The 16,360-nt window shown below is 44.3% G+C and overlaps 1 protein-coding gene across 1 annotated transcript; it reads right to left on the bottom strand.

Annotated features, from left to right (window-relative positions):
- Positions 1 to 2,330: 2,330 nt before the first annotated feature.
- On the bottom strand, positions 2,331 to 16,232 carry CHMP5 (charged multivesicular body protein 5). The gene is made up of 8 exons (XM_056117143.1): positions 16,021 to 16,232; positions 15,169 to 15,273; positions 13,149 to 13,195; positions 11,270 to 11,363; positions 11,084 to 11,155; positions 6,100 to 6,208; positions 4,772 to 4,884; positions 2,331 to 3,046 (listed from the first exon to the last, which is right to left on the bottom strand). Exons 1-8 carry the CDS (start codon positions 16,087 to 16,089, stop codon positions 2,996 to 2,998), a joined length of 660 nt encoding a protein of 219 aa, XP_055973118.1. The 5' UTR covers positions 16,090 to 16,232; the 3' UTR covers positions 2,331 to 2,995.
- Between the last annotated feature and the right edge of the window lie 128 nt (positions 16,233 to 16,360).

Raw genomic sequence — 16,360 nt, 5'->3', positions numbered from 1 at the left:
TCCTGATGCCTGTGAGGCAGATGATTTCCATTTAACTTTCTCTCTACTTTGATTACATTCATTATTTCGACAAAAGATGCACCACTATTATTTGGAATTTCCCCCAACAATCAGATCTGCTGAAAAGGCATTGTGAAATAATTTGTTTTCTAATGCTGGTTATGAAGACTCTATGATGTAGCACGGCTGTAATAGCGGCCGCACGATTTTGGATTTCTGATATTTTACTAATTAAGTCTGGAGAGATTTCTGCCAAAAGCCGTATAGTTCCGAGATTGGTTTGTGTGCCTGTGGGGCCATAGCCGTGCCGGAGAGCCGCTCGCGGGGGGGCAACTCTCAGCCTCAGTGGGGCGGGAAGGATGTGCTCGTTTCGCCCCCCTCCCCATCCCATGAGGCCGCAGTTGCCCCGTCACTGCCAGCTCATACCTGGCTGTCCAATAAACTCTGAGACAGTGGCCACCGTGCTGCGGGGGGGGGAGGGGGGGAAGCAGAAGAGACAGACACTCTTTCCCTCCCAGGGGAGCACAGCGCCATAGTTCAATGCATAGTCCATTCACGTTTCTGCCGAAAGCTGCTGGGCTCCAAATTAGGTCTGTGTGCCTCTGGGGCCATGGCTGTGCCAGAGAGAAATCAACAAATTTTAAATATTTTTTCTTCTTTATGAAAAATCAGAACACCTCTAGTTCAATGGAAATACATTTTCTTCTGAAAAAAGAAAAAAAAATCAGAATACCCCTAGTTCAATGGCTTTTGAAGATGTTAACATTACAAATAAAACATCAACTTCAGAAAGTCATATTTAAAAAAAATTCAATTGATACAAGAAAATATAAGAAGCGAGGAGATAAGTCTAGTAGTTGATTTGATTCCTGGAATCACATGGTCCCCGAACATCACTGAATGCAGCCCTGGAGGCCCCCAAGCACTGCCAAGTGTGATGCAACACTTCTGGGGTGACAAGGGTATCCATAGCACTGCACAGTCCAAGCAGCATCATATCCATCCTCAGGTCCAGGCACTGAATTGCCATACTGATTGGCCAAGAATTGCCACTGGGGCCCAGGGTTTCCTCAACACCAGCGGAAGTGATTGGATATGGATTGGATATGGATAAGGAGGTAAAAGCTGAATTTTTATTTTCTAGTTGGATCATTCCAGCTCCTCTTCCCTCTCTAAAATCCCAGGGCTGATAGATTATAATCTAAGGAGATGACCATTTGCATTTGATTTTGCTATTTTGTTCCTAAATAAAATATTGACCAGAGACCATGTGTGAAGTCATCTGTAATGGTGATGATCAGGCTGGATGGTGCCTGGGACACATAGTGTCTATTTTGGTTCCCTTGCTCCACTGGAATGGACCCATCAGGGCCTGACCATTGGTCTTTTCTTTCCTCAGAACAGCAAGAATTTGCAGATAAGAGTATTTAGTTCTTTAGGAAGCTTTATAAAGTGGAAACGTTGAAATCATGAGGAGTCAGGACTATATAAGGGATACAGGGAACAAAGGGCATTTATTGGAGTATAAGATTGAAAAGTGGAATAGGGTCTAAAGAGGCTGCCGGGAATTATTTTGGTCTCTTGATGGCAAATGACAAGAACCCAATTTCAACTAATGAGCAGAAGTGGGATTTATCAGCAGAATTGACTGTTCACAGAAATGAGAGGAAGAAATGTGGACATTTAAAAAAGGAGGAGGCTCTCCAAGTTTTGAAGTTAGTGATGAGTGACCTGGGGACACAATCATGCTGCCTCACAGCTTTTTATTTTTTTTTACATTTTTTGGGGGATGGACTTTGGTCAGGCTACAAAGGTAAGGCCACAGTAATGCTCAGGGGCTATTCCTGGTTCTGTGCTCAGAAATGACCCCTGCACTGATCAGTAGACCATATATGGCGCTGAGAACTGAATCAGGGGTCTGCTATATGCAAGGCACATGCCTTAACCCCTGACAATCTTCTCCAGCCTCCTGCCTTGCATCTTGGGTTTTCTCTGGCCTTAGTATCTTAAGCTTCTCATCACAATAAAAAACAGGACTGAACTTGTGCTCTCCAATCTTTGTGGTATCTCCCTGGTTGTAACTAGCATTACTGCGATTATTCCACACAGAAGCCTCTGAGATAAGTATGATTTTACTAATAAGAAAACACAAACTTAGAGGAATGTAGGGTACTTCAACATCATTAGCTAATAGACCAGGGCCCTCGGCTGGTTCTTTCCTTTAAATTACAACGCTACCAGCTAAAACTGAAATTCTAAGGCTGACTTGACACTTATTTTATTAAATTTGGTTTCTGCAGTGGAGGCTGTAGGGTGAAATGATACTAAAATTATATCCTTTTGAAAAATATTTATTGAGTATAAATAAATGTCCTATACATTAAATATCAAGAAATATGCATTAGTGATTACAACTTAGATGGTAATACTGAGAGAACTGTAGAATAAAAATAACCACTCATGATACAGTAGTGATAATTCCATTCCAATACAGGGCACAGTAATGATTTAATCACAAGACACAATAAAATCCATCAAAAAAAGGCCATCACTTTCACCACCCTATAATACCATAATAGAAAATGGTTTTGGATCACAATATGAGTCCCAATAATCTCACTTTTGTCATCAATAATCAGATCGATGAGATTACTGTAACAGAATTTCAAGATTCCCATTTCCTTGGTTTTATTTCAAATTATTTTTTTTATTTCAAATTATTGATGAATGAAAAGTCATACATAGCCAATGAAACTTTTTAAGTAAATTAGGCTTTCATAAGAACAAGTGTTAAAATTTTAGTATGAAGAAAACATCTCCCAAGTATTAAGTCTCTTAATGGGAAAAAAAGAAAAGAAAAAAGAATGATAAATGCAATTAACCTCTCCTTCAAAGGAAGGAAAAAACTGAAATCTATTTATAAATTTGGAAAGATAAATATTTCCTAGTCCCAGGTAAGTGTTTATTTTACATGATGTACTTGAAAGATCCAAGTCTATGAAGCAGGAATCTGCGGCAATCCAAATTCATCCACCAGGACTCCATCCTGTGAAAAGTAACCAATGTTCAGTGCCACTATTTTACAACTGGGAAAAAAAAGTGATTTTGACTATTCAGTATCCAAAACTCATTTTCAAGTCTGTAATCAATAAAAGCCAAAATCCTACTCAGTGAGAAATAAGCTTTTTGAGTGAAAGGTCAAGTCAGGGGAGTGATGAAAGGAAAATAACTGAAAAGATCAAAAGGGGAGATTCTTTGCAGAATATGAGAAGAATGAGAGACAGAAGAGTTTCAGAGGAAACTTAGGATAAACAAGACTGGCAGGAGCCAGGGCAAAAAGCTGAGGAGTGAGTCACTGTCACCAGATTCCCATTTTTACTGTGATTCTTAAAAAGAGCCAATACGTTCTGTAGCTCCCAAATCCCTGAAGGAGCAGGGCCTCAGGGCAGTCAGCTCCATATTTTACTACAACTTTCCAGCAGCAATACTATCATCAATTAAGAAGCATATTTCAATAGCACATTTAACTCAGTAAACCTTTCTATATTTTTCTTTTCATGGCAGTACCAGAAATTGAACCCAGGGCCTCACATAAGCAAGGCCTCCCCTGGCAATGCACAGGGGTTACTCCTTGCTCTACTGCTAAGCCACATTCCTAACCCTGGGAAATTTTCTGAAACAGGAAATAACACATATGCTTCAGAAAATTGAAAAAGTGGGCTATAGGTGAGTTAATTATCTCAGGGCTCAAGAAGATAATACCACACATAAGGTGCTTGCTTTGCAGCTGACCCGGGTTTGATTCCTAGTACCCTGAGAACCACCCAAAGTGATCCCTGAGCACAGGGCCAGGAGTAAGCCCTGAGCAATGTCAGGTGTGAATCCAAAACCAAAATTAAGCAACATAACTATTGTTTCAATTGTACCATAAGGAAAAGCAACATATGTGCCTAAATACTGGAGTGGCCAGTGCGGTGGGTACAGGTGGGCAGTATGGAAAGCTCAGACTAGAGCAGGGAGCAAAGGCAGGAAGATGCACTTTCACAGAAATTTGCTATGATGAACCCAAGAAATTATCCACATCCCAACTTTCGCTTCCATTTTTTTTTTTGCTTTTTGGGTCACACCTGGCAATGCACAGAGGTTACTCCTTGTTCATGCACTCAGGAATCACTCCTGGCGGTGCTCGGGGAACCATATGGGATGCTGGGAATCGAACCTGTGTCGGCCATGCTGGCTGCGTGCAAGGCAAACGTCCTCCCCACTGTGCTATTGCTCCAGCCCCTCCAATTTTATTTTTTAAAAAGAATTTTCCCACATTGGGGACCCCAGACCTTGGGGTGGTCAGGATCACCTCTGCACACATGTAGGGTTATTTTAGGGTTTTTTTTTGGGGGGGTGGGGACTTTATTTTTTGTACTTTTAACTTTCTACTTTAAGTTAAAAAAAAAAGCACTTAATAATCAGCCAGGGTGTCAAAAGTTGTACTTTCTTTTTCACTGCTGACTAGCTTGATCCATGCTGCTGCTTTTCCAGGAAGTATCTCAAACCTGTAATTGGCACCCAGTGCAACTCTGTAATAACATTCCTAGTTGCAGAAACCCCTTTCTACAGTCTGCCCACAGTGGAGTGCAGAAAAAGTAGGCTTTCAAGGGATCACAAACTACAAATGAATATGCTCTCTCCTTGTTCTAATTGAATTGCAAGTCCAGATTGGTGGTCAAGCATAAGACTTTTGCCATTTTGTAAGTAAAATGTACAAAGTGTTCACCTTATTCTTTGTGTCCGTGGGAACACCTTCTGGAATCGCGGGAGCAGATGCTGCTTCATCTAGGTAAGAACTGTCTTCATCAGCCAAAAGCTCATCACCCAGGGCATCCAACTCTGTGAGGGAAATAGCAACATTTCAAAATGATAGAAGAGGGGGTATGGTGCTGCCAGCAGGTCAATCTTTACCTGCGAGGCGAGTGCATCAGCAGCCTGATGGCACCTTTAGACTTCCAGATACCTGAAAATTGCTGCTGTGCCTTTGGCCAGACCCCAAAAACTTGGGGCAAAGTTTACCAAGAAAGTAAACAGCCAAAAGTTAAGTATGTGGGAAACACACCCACAAACCCCCTCGGGCTCTGCTATATAATTGGAGGCACGGCCTCTCTGGTTCCTGATCAAACTGCTTAACAGCCTTGATCCCAGAGACTCAGAAACAAATCTCAAAACCCAAAGGTTTTTGGCAGAAACACGTCTGGTCCCTGCAGTAGGTTACCGGCGCTGGGCCAACCCAGGTGGAAATAGGTTTTGTGCCTTGGCCTGTTCCCCCAGGAAGCCTGGTGGCCGCCATCCTCCAGAGGCCACTGGACAGTCTAGGCCCGCAGTGATGAGACACGCAAGGCCTCACGGGATGGGGGTGGAGCCGGCCCTTTCCTCCCCACCCCAACGAGACCCCGAGTCGCTGCCCACAAATGCCCTCTATGGCTCCTGATCAAGCTGCTTAATGGCCATGATCCCAGAGACTCAGAAACAAATCTCGAAACTAAGAGTCTTTTGGGAGAAACGCGTCTGGACCCTGCAGTAGGTTACCGGCACTGGGCCACCCCAGGTGGAATAGGTTTTGTGCCTGGGCCTGTTCCCCCTGGCGGCCTTGTGGCTGCCATCCTCCAGAGGCCATTTAATTACTTATGACAAGCAGTATCCTACCCCTGTGAGCAAAGCTCCATGAATGCAGGTATCATGGATACTCCCATACCTAATACAGTGCTTGGTATATAGTAGATGCACAATGAAGCTTAGTACCAACTACTGCTTCTTAATCTGCTTTACTGTACACAGAGGATTGCAAGCAGAAAACAACAGGAGAAGAAAGTCAAAATAGCTGGGAAAGGCAGAAGTTGAGATACTAAGTATCAGGTTAGTAGCTGATGGCCCCAGAATTAATGGTGGCTACCAAAGGTCTCCACCACCACAAGCTCTTTCCCTGAGACTGGACCTTAAACAAATGCCCACGGAATCCATACATGAATTTTTCAAGCATTGAGAGAAAGGTCTAAGGTAATAAATCTTTCAGACACTAAAGCCACACAGAGAGCTTTCCCCAACACTTACCTGCTTCTAGGTCATCTTCATCTAATTCTGGGGTGCCATAACTACGACTCAGTGCTTCTTGAATTTCATTTGCATCTTCCATCATATCCTCTAGCTGGTCTTGTAAATCCTACAGAAATAAACGACAGAGCTTTTATTCACTTCTTACTATTTTTCTCTGCCTTTTACCCCCACTTTCTCCTTTGAACCATAGAAGCAGCACGCTTTTTTTTTTTCAGAAGGGGAGAGGTTTGAGGCCATATTCAGTGGTGTTTGGGGGACACTCTTAGCTCACAGTCATCTAATCTCAGTGTCCTTCCTGTTGGGACTCAAGAACCCATATGTGGTGCTGGAGATTGAACTGAATGAAGGTAAGTGCTTTAACCTCTATTCTACTCTCTGTCCCAGAAACAGAATTAAAAAAAAAATACCATTGAGCAGCACACAATCTGCTACCCAGGACTATTATTTTACTTCTTATACCTTAGTTTTTGGCTAGTGAGTCTTTTTAGTCAACCCAATCCTGATTAAGTGCTCCTCTTAAGGGCAGCCTGAGAAACTTCTGAGTATCTCTTTACTGAAAGTAAAAGAAAGGGAGCTTATGTAGTTATCTGAAGAAGTCTGGGCCAGAGCGAGATCTGAAAGGGCTGGAGCATGTGCCTGTTAGCACAGGGCCCTAAGTTCTTTCCTCTTGCACTACCTGGCCTCCTGAACGCAGCGGGATAGAACTCTGGTATCCCCCAGCACTACTGAGAAGGCCTGTCAAAAACAAATCAAAATTAAAAACGCTAAATTAGGGGATGGGAAATAATACAGTAGTTAGGGCGCCTGCTCGGTATAGGTGTGGCCTGGGTTAGATTCCTTCCATGTCTCCTGAGTACTGCCAGGAGTGATCTGAACACAAAGCCAGTAACCCTAGCATAGCCCAGAGTCAGGTGTGGCCACTTGCCCCCCCCTCCAGCCCCCCTCCCACACCTTTTATCTTTCGTTGTATTTTGTATAAGCAGCACAGCATGTTCCTCATATAATGAAGAGTCTACCATGAGGGGAAGAAGGGCACTACAAGTACCACTGACCTTTGACAGTATTTTTGAGCTACACCAAACCTTTGAGAACTCCTTTCTGGGGCACCCAAATCAGATTTTTTTTTTGTATATAAAAGTTGAGCGGGAAAGATGGCAGCCGCACGGGAGCCTTGTGGACAGCAGGTTTGAGCCGGGGGCGGGGGGCAGCAGGGGCCTCATGGGAAGGGGGGCGTTCTGGGCCGTCCTTCACGCCCGACCGAGGTCACCAGCTGCCCCCCACGAGTGGCTCTCCGGCACGGCCACGACCCCGGAGGCACAAGGACTTAGCACAGAGAACCACCCGCTTGGAGCAGAAAAGCAAATGGATTATGTGTTAAACCGCGCCACCAAGCCTGCCCGGAGGGGAAAGGGTGTTGTCCCGCTCGCCTGCTCCTCTCTGCAAAGAAAGATGGCGGCCGCACGGGAGCCTTGTGGACAGCAGGTTTGAGCCGGGGGCAGGGGGCAGCGGGGGCCTCATGGGAAGGGGGGCGTTCTGGGCTGTCCTTCACGCCCGACTGAGGTCACCAGCTGCCCCCCACGAGCAGCTCTCCGGCACGGCCCCGACTCCAGAGCACAGAAACCAATCTCTTAACTATCTAACTTTTAATAGAAATACTTCCAGGGTTAATAAGTGAAACAGCAGAAATCCAAAACCGACATCATTTTATTCTTAAACCAAGCTGTAGAAAGCAAATCATTTCACAACACTGTTTCAGCATATCTGATGGGGGGGGGGGGTCGTAAACTCTAAACAATAATTGTGCATCTTCTATCGAAACAATGTATCTAGTCAAAGTAGATAGAGTATTAACTAGAACTCATCTGCCTCACAGGAACTGGGAGGGGTGGGAGGTGGGGTTCTATTGGGGTTCACGGTTAAAAATAAGTATTGGTAAAGGGAAATGTGTTTGATACTTACATGACTGAGACCTAAACCTGAAAGCTCTGTAACTTTTCCCACAGTGATTCAATAAAGAAATAAACTATTAAAAAAAAAAGAAAAAAAAAAGCTCCGGTGGTGGAAAATGGGCACTGGTGGAGGGATGGGTACTCGATCATTGTATGACTGAATGACTGAAACGCAAGCACGAAAGTTTGTAAATTTATAACTGTACCCCACCGTGATTCACTAATAAAAAATTAAAAAAAAAAAGTTGAGCGGGCAGATAATAAAAATACAAAGGGGGAAAAAAGAAAGCTGAGCAGGCGAAAAATAAAATGAAGAAAAAAAACAAAAACATACAACTAGCCTCACCTAGCCATGCTCAAAGGCTGCTCCCCTTCCAGTGCTCAGGGCCACTTTTGGAAGTGTCCAGGAGTAAACACTGGAGACATGTATTGAACCTGGGGACTCCTACATACAAAGCAAAAGTTCTAGCCCTTTAAAAAACATTAAAAACAAAAGGAGGGGGGACCAGAGAGATAGTACAATGGATAGGGCACTTGTCTTGCATGTGACCAATCCAAGTTTGATCCCTGGTATCCCATATGGTCCCTTGACCCCACCAGGAGTAATCCTTGAGTGCAGAGCTAGGAGTAAGTCCTGATGACAGGTGTGGTCCAAATACCAAAAAGAAAATAAAAAAGAAAATAGAGGCTAGACAGACAGTTCAATGGACTAAAGAGCATGCTTTGCATGTAGGAGACAAGGTGTGTCCCTGGCCCTGAATGGTTCCTAAGTCACAAGCTAGGAGCAGCCTTTGATCACTGCCAATATGGTCCCAAAACAAAATAAAAATGAGAAAAGAAAATACTTCGTTTTTATGCATTTCCAAGTGCCAAACTACTAAACTGTACACATGTAACTTTGTATTACACCCAAAGGTTCCAGCTTAAGAAAAAAATAAAGGAGAATGGAAATAAGAATAAGCTAATAAAAATCAAGCATACCTATACTATTACCTATCAATTTTCCCCAAATTATTTAGGAATAAGATTATGAAGCATTAAACACTCTAGACACAGAAAAAAAATAATTTCTAATGGAGAACTGGCAGGTCTCATACTTGCTAAACAAAAATAATATAAACAAATACTAAATAACATGCAGAAACTAAAATAATGACAGGAAAGAGCTGAAAAGATAGTATAGCCGATAAGGCACTTGTACTGAACACAGCCAAATGACGCTCAATCCCTGGCACCCCATGTAGGGCCCTGAGTCCCACCAGGAATGATCCCTGAGCACTGAACCAGGAGTAAGCCCTGAACACCACCAGGTGTGAAACAAAAACCAAAAACCAGGAACATTTCTACACATAAGTGCAGACACATCTCAAACATATGCATGTGTGCAAAATTTTTAAAATGAGAGCCCATGGGGCCTGAGAGCTAGCTCAATAGGCTAGAGCATATGCTTTGCATGTGGAAGGTCTGGCCTTCTATCCCTTCTATCGCATGTGGGGGTACCACATGTGCCCCCATCCCCCCGGACTGACGGGAGCAACCCCCAATCACGAAGCTGGGAGTGGCCCTCAAACTTAATTTACTGAGAGCCATAAAAACACACAAATATTAAAACAAAAAAATTTTAGGAAAACAAAAAAACTGAAAATCTATAGCCCAGTCAAAGACACACACCGAGAAAGAAAGAAATTAAAAGGACAGGAAGAGGAAACAGGTTCAGGAGGCAAACAACCGCAGGCTGAAAGGATGACAAAACCCCCCACAAAGACCAGCTTCCATTTCGCTTAGGCTGAATTGCTTTATCTAAACCACAAAGAGGGGCAGCAGAGATAGCTCCAAGGGGGAAGCACATGATCCACGTGCAGGAGGCCTGGCTTGATTCCCAGTGCAGCCAAGTGCCCAGAGAGACCCTGGGCACAGAGCTGGGTGTTGTCCCAGAAAAACAAACACTATCCCGGAGGAGATGGTAATTTTAGGGATTTAATAGAATTATAAAAAAAATCTAAAAGAATTACTACAAACTCTCTCCATGCCAGGAATTGTAATAGAATTATAAAAAAAATCTAAAAGAATTACTACAAACTCTCTCCATGCCAGGAATTGTGTTTAACAGTTTAAATATGTAGCCTCATTGAACACTTGTGACAACGCTGGGAGCTAGGCAATGATATCACTTTAAAAAAAAGTTTGAAGGAATTATTAGCAATCATTTATCTGATTCTTTTTTTAAGAGGCGGGGGAAGAACACAAATCCCTTAATGAGGCCACCATTCACCATTACTCTAATATTAAAAGTAGATAAAGTGGGAGCTCAAAGGGCTGAGTGCCTGCTTTGCATGCTAGAGGCCTGGCTTCTATCCCTGGCACTGCATGGTCCTTTGAGAACCACCAGGAGCTCCATCCTGTGAGCATCACTAGGTATGGTCCAATGCCAAGCTGTGTCTCCCTCCCCATACCCCTGCAAAAAACCAAGCAGATCATGAGATATTAAGAAAACTACAGGGATGGAGATATAGTACAGTGGCAAGGCGCTTGCCTGGCACATGTTTGACCTGGGTTTAATATCTGGCATCCCATATGGTCCCCCAAGCACCACCTGAATGTAGTAATTCCTGGTTACTCCTGAGGAGTAACCTCTGAACACTGCCAGGTATGACAGAAAAAAAAAAAAATGAAAACCACAAACAAGTACCTTATAAATACAAACAACTAAATCTTCAACAACAACAAAGCATTATTTTCCAATTGAGGAAGCCAATCAAAAATTAGTAAGATTAGTAAGAAACTGGAGACTTGTTAGGTGCTTATTTTGCAAATGTGCATAAGTATGTATATACTGTTATGTGCCAGGTACTATGTGTCCACACACAAGCTAATTTCATAACAATTCCATGCTGTATCAGTGAGCCTGTTGGTGACTTTCCCCAAAGTTACTCTACTATGAATCACAGGCCTCATGTTCCTTCCCTCTTCTAGGCCCCTCCTGTCACAGACGTTTCCACTGGCATGCTTTCAGAAACCAGCAGCTAACTCACCTCAATCTGGTCGATTTTCACTTGCTTATATGCTTTCTTCATTTCCTTTACTCCCACTTTCATAGCATCAACCTGTCAAAAGGCGAGAAGATCATGTCTTTGAAAACACGATGTTGGTCGAACCGTTCAAAAAGAAGACAGGAGTAAAACTACAGCATAATCACGGGATGGGTGCTTTGGGAGTACCGTGGTCTTGGTGTCCTTCAGCGACTGGATGGTGTAATTGGCTTGTTCCATGTTAAACGACTGCTGAGCGAGATTGTCACGCTGCTGCTCGTACCTTTTCAGAGGCAATTGAGAATGGTAAAGATGTGTCAAGAAGAAATTCTCTGAAAGTGTCTCTAGTGCTTAGCAGGAGAATTTTCTCTTAAACTTTTTAGTCTGAAAGATTAAATACGCAGGAAAACGGGCAAAAACAATTTAGCTTCTGGAGTAAGCATCATTTGATGTATCCTTCCAATCCTTCTGCCTTTTATTTTAGTTATGCTGTTTTCCACAAAGCATTGTAGCAATTTCTAATAGTCTAACATCAGCAAAGTTTCTTTTTCAAATTTTGTATAATCTAAAAGAGCAACAATGGTATCAAATGTCATAAAGTCACGTGAAAGGTTGGGAGATGGTTCAGTGGCTCAAGTGCCTGCCTTGCAAGGGTGAGGCTGAGAGTTGGATCCCCAGTGCTGTCAGCACGCACCAAGTGTTTGTGAGTGGTGGCTCTGTGGTCTGTGTGCCCCACTGCCACAATAATTTCCAGGCATACAGGAGTCCCACACGAGTGTGGTCTCTGGTGAACACTGCAATTAGAAAAATGTGCAACACCATGGCAAACAGCTGCGTGTGAACAGCACAACCAGCATGTGGCCCCTGGAACACACTCCAAGCATGTGTGGAAGTGCCCCAACTGCAGCCAGACAACTGTGGTAGCATTATAATCAAGCAAGTCAAGTCCTAGTCATTCCAACCATGTAGCAGAGGGGGTAGGTAGGGTGTTTGCCTTGCACGCAGCCGACCCAGGTTCAATTCCTAGCATCCCATATAGTCCCCCGAGCACCGCCAGGAGTAATTCCTGAGTGCATGAGGCAGGAGTAACCCCTGCGCATCGCTGGGTGTGACCCAAAAACAAAAAAAATTAAAATTAAAATTAAAAAAAATAAACAAAGGAACCTCGAAGTAAAGGGAGAACCAAATCCTATACATCTAGATAGTCCAGGATAGGAGCTTCTAGCTTTGATATGGCTATCTAAACTTAAATTGAGATTATATAAAACTCAGAGCTGGAGCAACTGTACAACAGGTAGGGTGTTTGTCTTGCATGTGGCTGACCTGGGTTCAATCCCAGACATTCCATATGGTTCCTTGAGCACCGCCAGGAGTAATTCCTGAGAGCAGAGGCAGTACAGAGCCAGGAGTAACCCCTGAGCACAGCCAGATGTGGTCCCAAAACAACACAAAGTAAGAATTAAAACTTCAAGGGTTTTTTTGGGGGGTAGGGGCAATTCCAAGGATAAAACCCAGGGCCTTATATATGTAGCAGAGTTCTTTATTGCTAATAAAACTTATTAAAAGCTAATAAAACTTATTATGAAAAGATAAAATTTTATAAAAATTTTATCTTTTCATTTCTTTGTTTCGGGGCCATGCCTGATGGTACTCAGGGCTTGCTCCTGGCTCTGCGCTTAAGTGATCACCCCTAGTGAGGGTCAGGTGCCAGGGATCAAGCCCAGGTCAAGCAGCATGGAAGGCAAGCGCCTTGCCTGCTGTACTATTTCTCTCATTTAACTAGTCACATTTCAAGAGCTCAATAGCCACATTCAACTAAGCGCTACTATATCGGGGAGCACAGGCACAACAATTTCATCATGGAAAAAAAATTCTTTTTAGATGTTGCTATACACAACCGAGGGGAGAAATAACCAGCTATCTGAATATCTAAGTGAAATTTGTAATTGAATACCGAGTACTTATAAAATATTGTGAAGACTAGAAAGAATAAAAGGTCATCTCCCCAGACATTATTTTCCTTTAACAAGTTAAAACTGTGAAAGAAAAGAGTATGCCAGTGACTTACATCCTCTTTTGCTTTAAAACCCGCAGGGCTTTCTGCTTCACCATGTTCTAGATGGAGGAAAAACAGACTTTAATAAGTAGTTGAAAATACACATACAGCAAAAGAAACCTCCCATATTTTCTTTTTCAAAGTGGTATCATTCCCTGATTATTCTTTATTCCAGACAAGTCCTGAAGCTCTGATTCATGTGTCTCTACATTCCCACATCTCAGTGTACTGAACAGTGTTCCCTCTTCTCTTGCACATTTAGACCATATGGTAAATGCAACATGCCCAAATTGCTCAGAAATTACTAACAATGGTCCAACCCATATCTCATGTCTCTGAGCATCTTCAACCTCGCTTTGTTCTCTTTGATCTTTTCACACTTTTACTGATTTTTTTTTTTTACTGATTTTACTGTTTTTTTTAATCAGTTCTTTAACTGATTTTCAGACGGTCATTTGCATGACCACCAATCTTGCTCAGATTTCCATGTCCTCTTCAAGTCTAGATGAGCTTTTCAACCTCAGGCCACACTTTACCCAAGCTATCAAACGAAGATGGGTGAGAAAAGTCTCTTTCTACACTATTCAATAATTTTGTCTTCTACAATGAGAGAAAAACAGAATTACTTCGCAAAACAATATAAAATACCTGTTTACTACATGTTTCTATGTTAGTGCCACATAGGTTACTCACATTAAATTCTTGTTTAAAATTTACATTATAAAGCAAATATTATTTTCCTTTTAACAGATGGGAAAACTGAGGTTCAACGACGATTCAGTGTCTTGCCCTAACTCACTGAATTAGTAAGTTAGAGATGAGGAAAAAAAAGTTTTATCCACAGTTCAAGTACTCAAATACAATACGCAATGTCCTACATGATGGACAGAATAAGAAAATTAAGTAATTTTATCGGGGCTGGAGTGATAGCACAGCGGGTAGGGGATTTGCCTTGCATGCGGCCAACCCAGGTTTGATTCCCAGCATCCCATATGGTCCCCGAGCACCATCAGGAGTAATTCCTGAGTGCAGAGCCAGGTGTGACCCAAAAAGAAAAAAAAAAGTAATTTTATCAAGGTCACACCTAGCAGAGCCTGGCAAGCTACCCGTGACGTATTTGATATGCCAAACACAGTAACAACAAGTCTCATGACGGAGACGTTACTGGGCCTGCTCGAGCAAATCGATGAACAACGGGAGGACCCTGATACCGTGATAACACAGCTAGCAGGAAGTAGTGGAATTATGTACCTAGTTCAGTACTAATCCCTAGTTCAGACCTATTCCTTTCACCAGTCTATTTTTTTTTTTTATTTTATTCAATCACCGTGAGATCATTACAAGCTTTCATGTTTGGGTTACAATCACACAATGATCAAATACCCATCCCTCCACCAGTGCACATTCCCCACCGCCAATATCCCCGACATACCCCCTCACCCCCCTTTCCCACCCTTCCCCTACTTCCATGGCAGACAATATTCCCCATACTCTACTTTTTCACCAGTCTATTTTACCCCCTTAACCTGACCAGTCTAGTCCTTCCTCTGCAAACTGTGACCTTCTCCAGACAAGGCAAACTCACAATAGGCATGCTTATCCACAGGTGATCAGTGTCTCCACCATCAAATTCCACCTCCTTTTCCTGTGAACTCTTCTTCCGGGAAGGATCCATGCTCCCATTTCCTCCTCAACCAGACTGTGAGCATCTCTTTTGTATTTCTCACAATCCACTATCCCTGGCTCTTGTTCTCTTTTCTTTTCTTTGGAAACTTATACTGATTTTTTTTTAACAGTCAAATATATCAGTACATAAAATCCAAAATGATGTGAAACAGTTCTCCTAAAGGCTCTGGGAACTATGATTATTATTTTTTCATTTAAAATTTTTACTTGAGGCACGGTGCTGGAGAACACCGCTCACGACAGGGTCTCATGCAGACAACTTAGCCACCACTTAGCTCGCCTTCACCGCCGCCCCGTGTCCCAGACGCCCGCGGCCCCTGCGCAGCCCCTCCTGGGGCCACCTTACCTTTGCAGGACCTTCTCTCATTTTCTTGATCTGGTCCTTATACTTCACCAGCTCGGCATCCAGGCGAGAAATCTTCTTGTCAATGGACTCTGCCCTGCTGTCCACCTAAAAGGGGAGGGGAAATAAATAAAAAAAGTCAAAAGCAGCGGTGGTTATCACAATCCACGGACAAAGTAACAAGAACCACAATTAAAGAAAAAAGAAAAATTACACTTACAAAACACAGGGCAGAAGGGGGAGAAAAATATGGGGAAAGGGGATTCAAATTAAGACAACGGGTGGAGAACAGAGTCCCCCCCAACCAGAAACTAATGGGGGTCTTGATGATCCCTATGAACCCTGCCCCGGACTCTGATCTTCCAGGGTTCCCCTTAGGTGGAGGTGAGCTTCTCCAGACCCTGAGAATCACTGGCCAGAGCTGAGGTCTCCCCCGCCCCCACCCCAAACAGCGCCCCGAGTCCAGCCAGGGTGTGGAAGAGTCTAGAACCCAACGCTGAGCCCGTCACGGGGTGGGGGGTGGGGTGGGGTTACAGGAGGGCCCGGGAACGTTCGAGGACCGAGGTCCAGGGCTGGGGTATAAAGATGCTGAGCGGAGGCTGCGGGCGTCCGACGAGAACCAGGTGAGAATAAAGGCCAAGGGCTGAGGCCGAGCGCGGACGGGGCAGGGCAGGGCCGGCCAGGGCGAGGCTGCGATCGGCTGGGTGGGGGCGGGGGGCCCCGGGTTTGTGGCGTCAGGGAGGGGGAACGAGCACAAAGCTGGGGAGCACGGGGACCGAGAGCCGCGGTGGGGGTGGGGGCGGGGTCCGTCCCGCGGCCCTCCAGCCTCGTGACGCCCCCAGGCCGAGCGCCCACCGTGCCAATGCAGTCCGTCAGGCTGGGCGGCGGCGCCTTGGGTTTCGCTTTCCCGAAAAATCGGTTCATCTCGGACGGCTGCGGAGAGAACCCAAACACAGGAGCAAATCCCAAACGGAAGGAGAGCCGTCTCCACCTCCGTGGCCACTTCCGGCGCCCCCAACCCCGCCTCCCCACCGCCTCGACCGCGCAAGCGCCCGGTGCCTGCGGGGGGCTCCCTTTTCCGGGTTCCCAGCTACGGGCTCGCTCTTCCGTGGAAGGCGAACGGGAAGGGAGGCGAGCGAGGCAGGCGGGGGCGTGGTCTCGTCTCGGCGCCGGAAATGAGGCGTGGCTTAATGCG

The sequence above is a fragment of the Sorex fumeus genome, unplaced genomic scaffold, assembly GCF_029834395.1.
Source record: "Sorex fumeus unplaced genomic scaffold, SorFum_2.1 ptg000034l, whole genome shotgun sequence".
Classification (NCBI taxonomy): Eukaryota; Metazoa; Chordata; class Mammalia; order Eulipotyphla; family Soricidae; genus Sorex; species Sorex fumeus.
This window is presented reverse-complemented; position numbering and strand designations above follow the sequence as displayed.

Bases quoted from the DNA above. Each gene is read 5' to 3' on its own strand.
- CHMP5 (XM_056117143.1), bottom strand. From the start codon at position 16,089: ATGAACCGATTTTTCGGGAAAGCGAAACCCAAGGCGCCGCCGCCCAGC. The intron at 15,274-16,020 runs GTGGGCGCTCGG...CTCCCCTTTTAG, and splicing joins TGACGGACTGCATTGGCACG to GTGGACAGCAGGGCAGAGTC. The intron at 13,196-15,168 runs GTAAGGTGGCCC...TCCTCCATCTAG, and splicing joins TGAGAGAAGGTCCTGCAAAG to AACATGGTGAAGCAGAAAGC.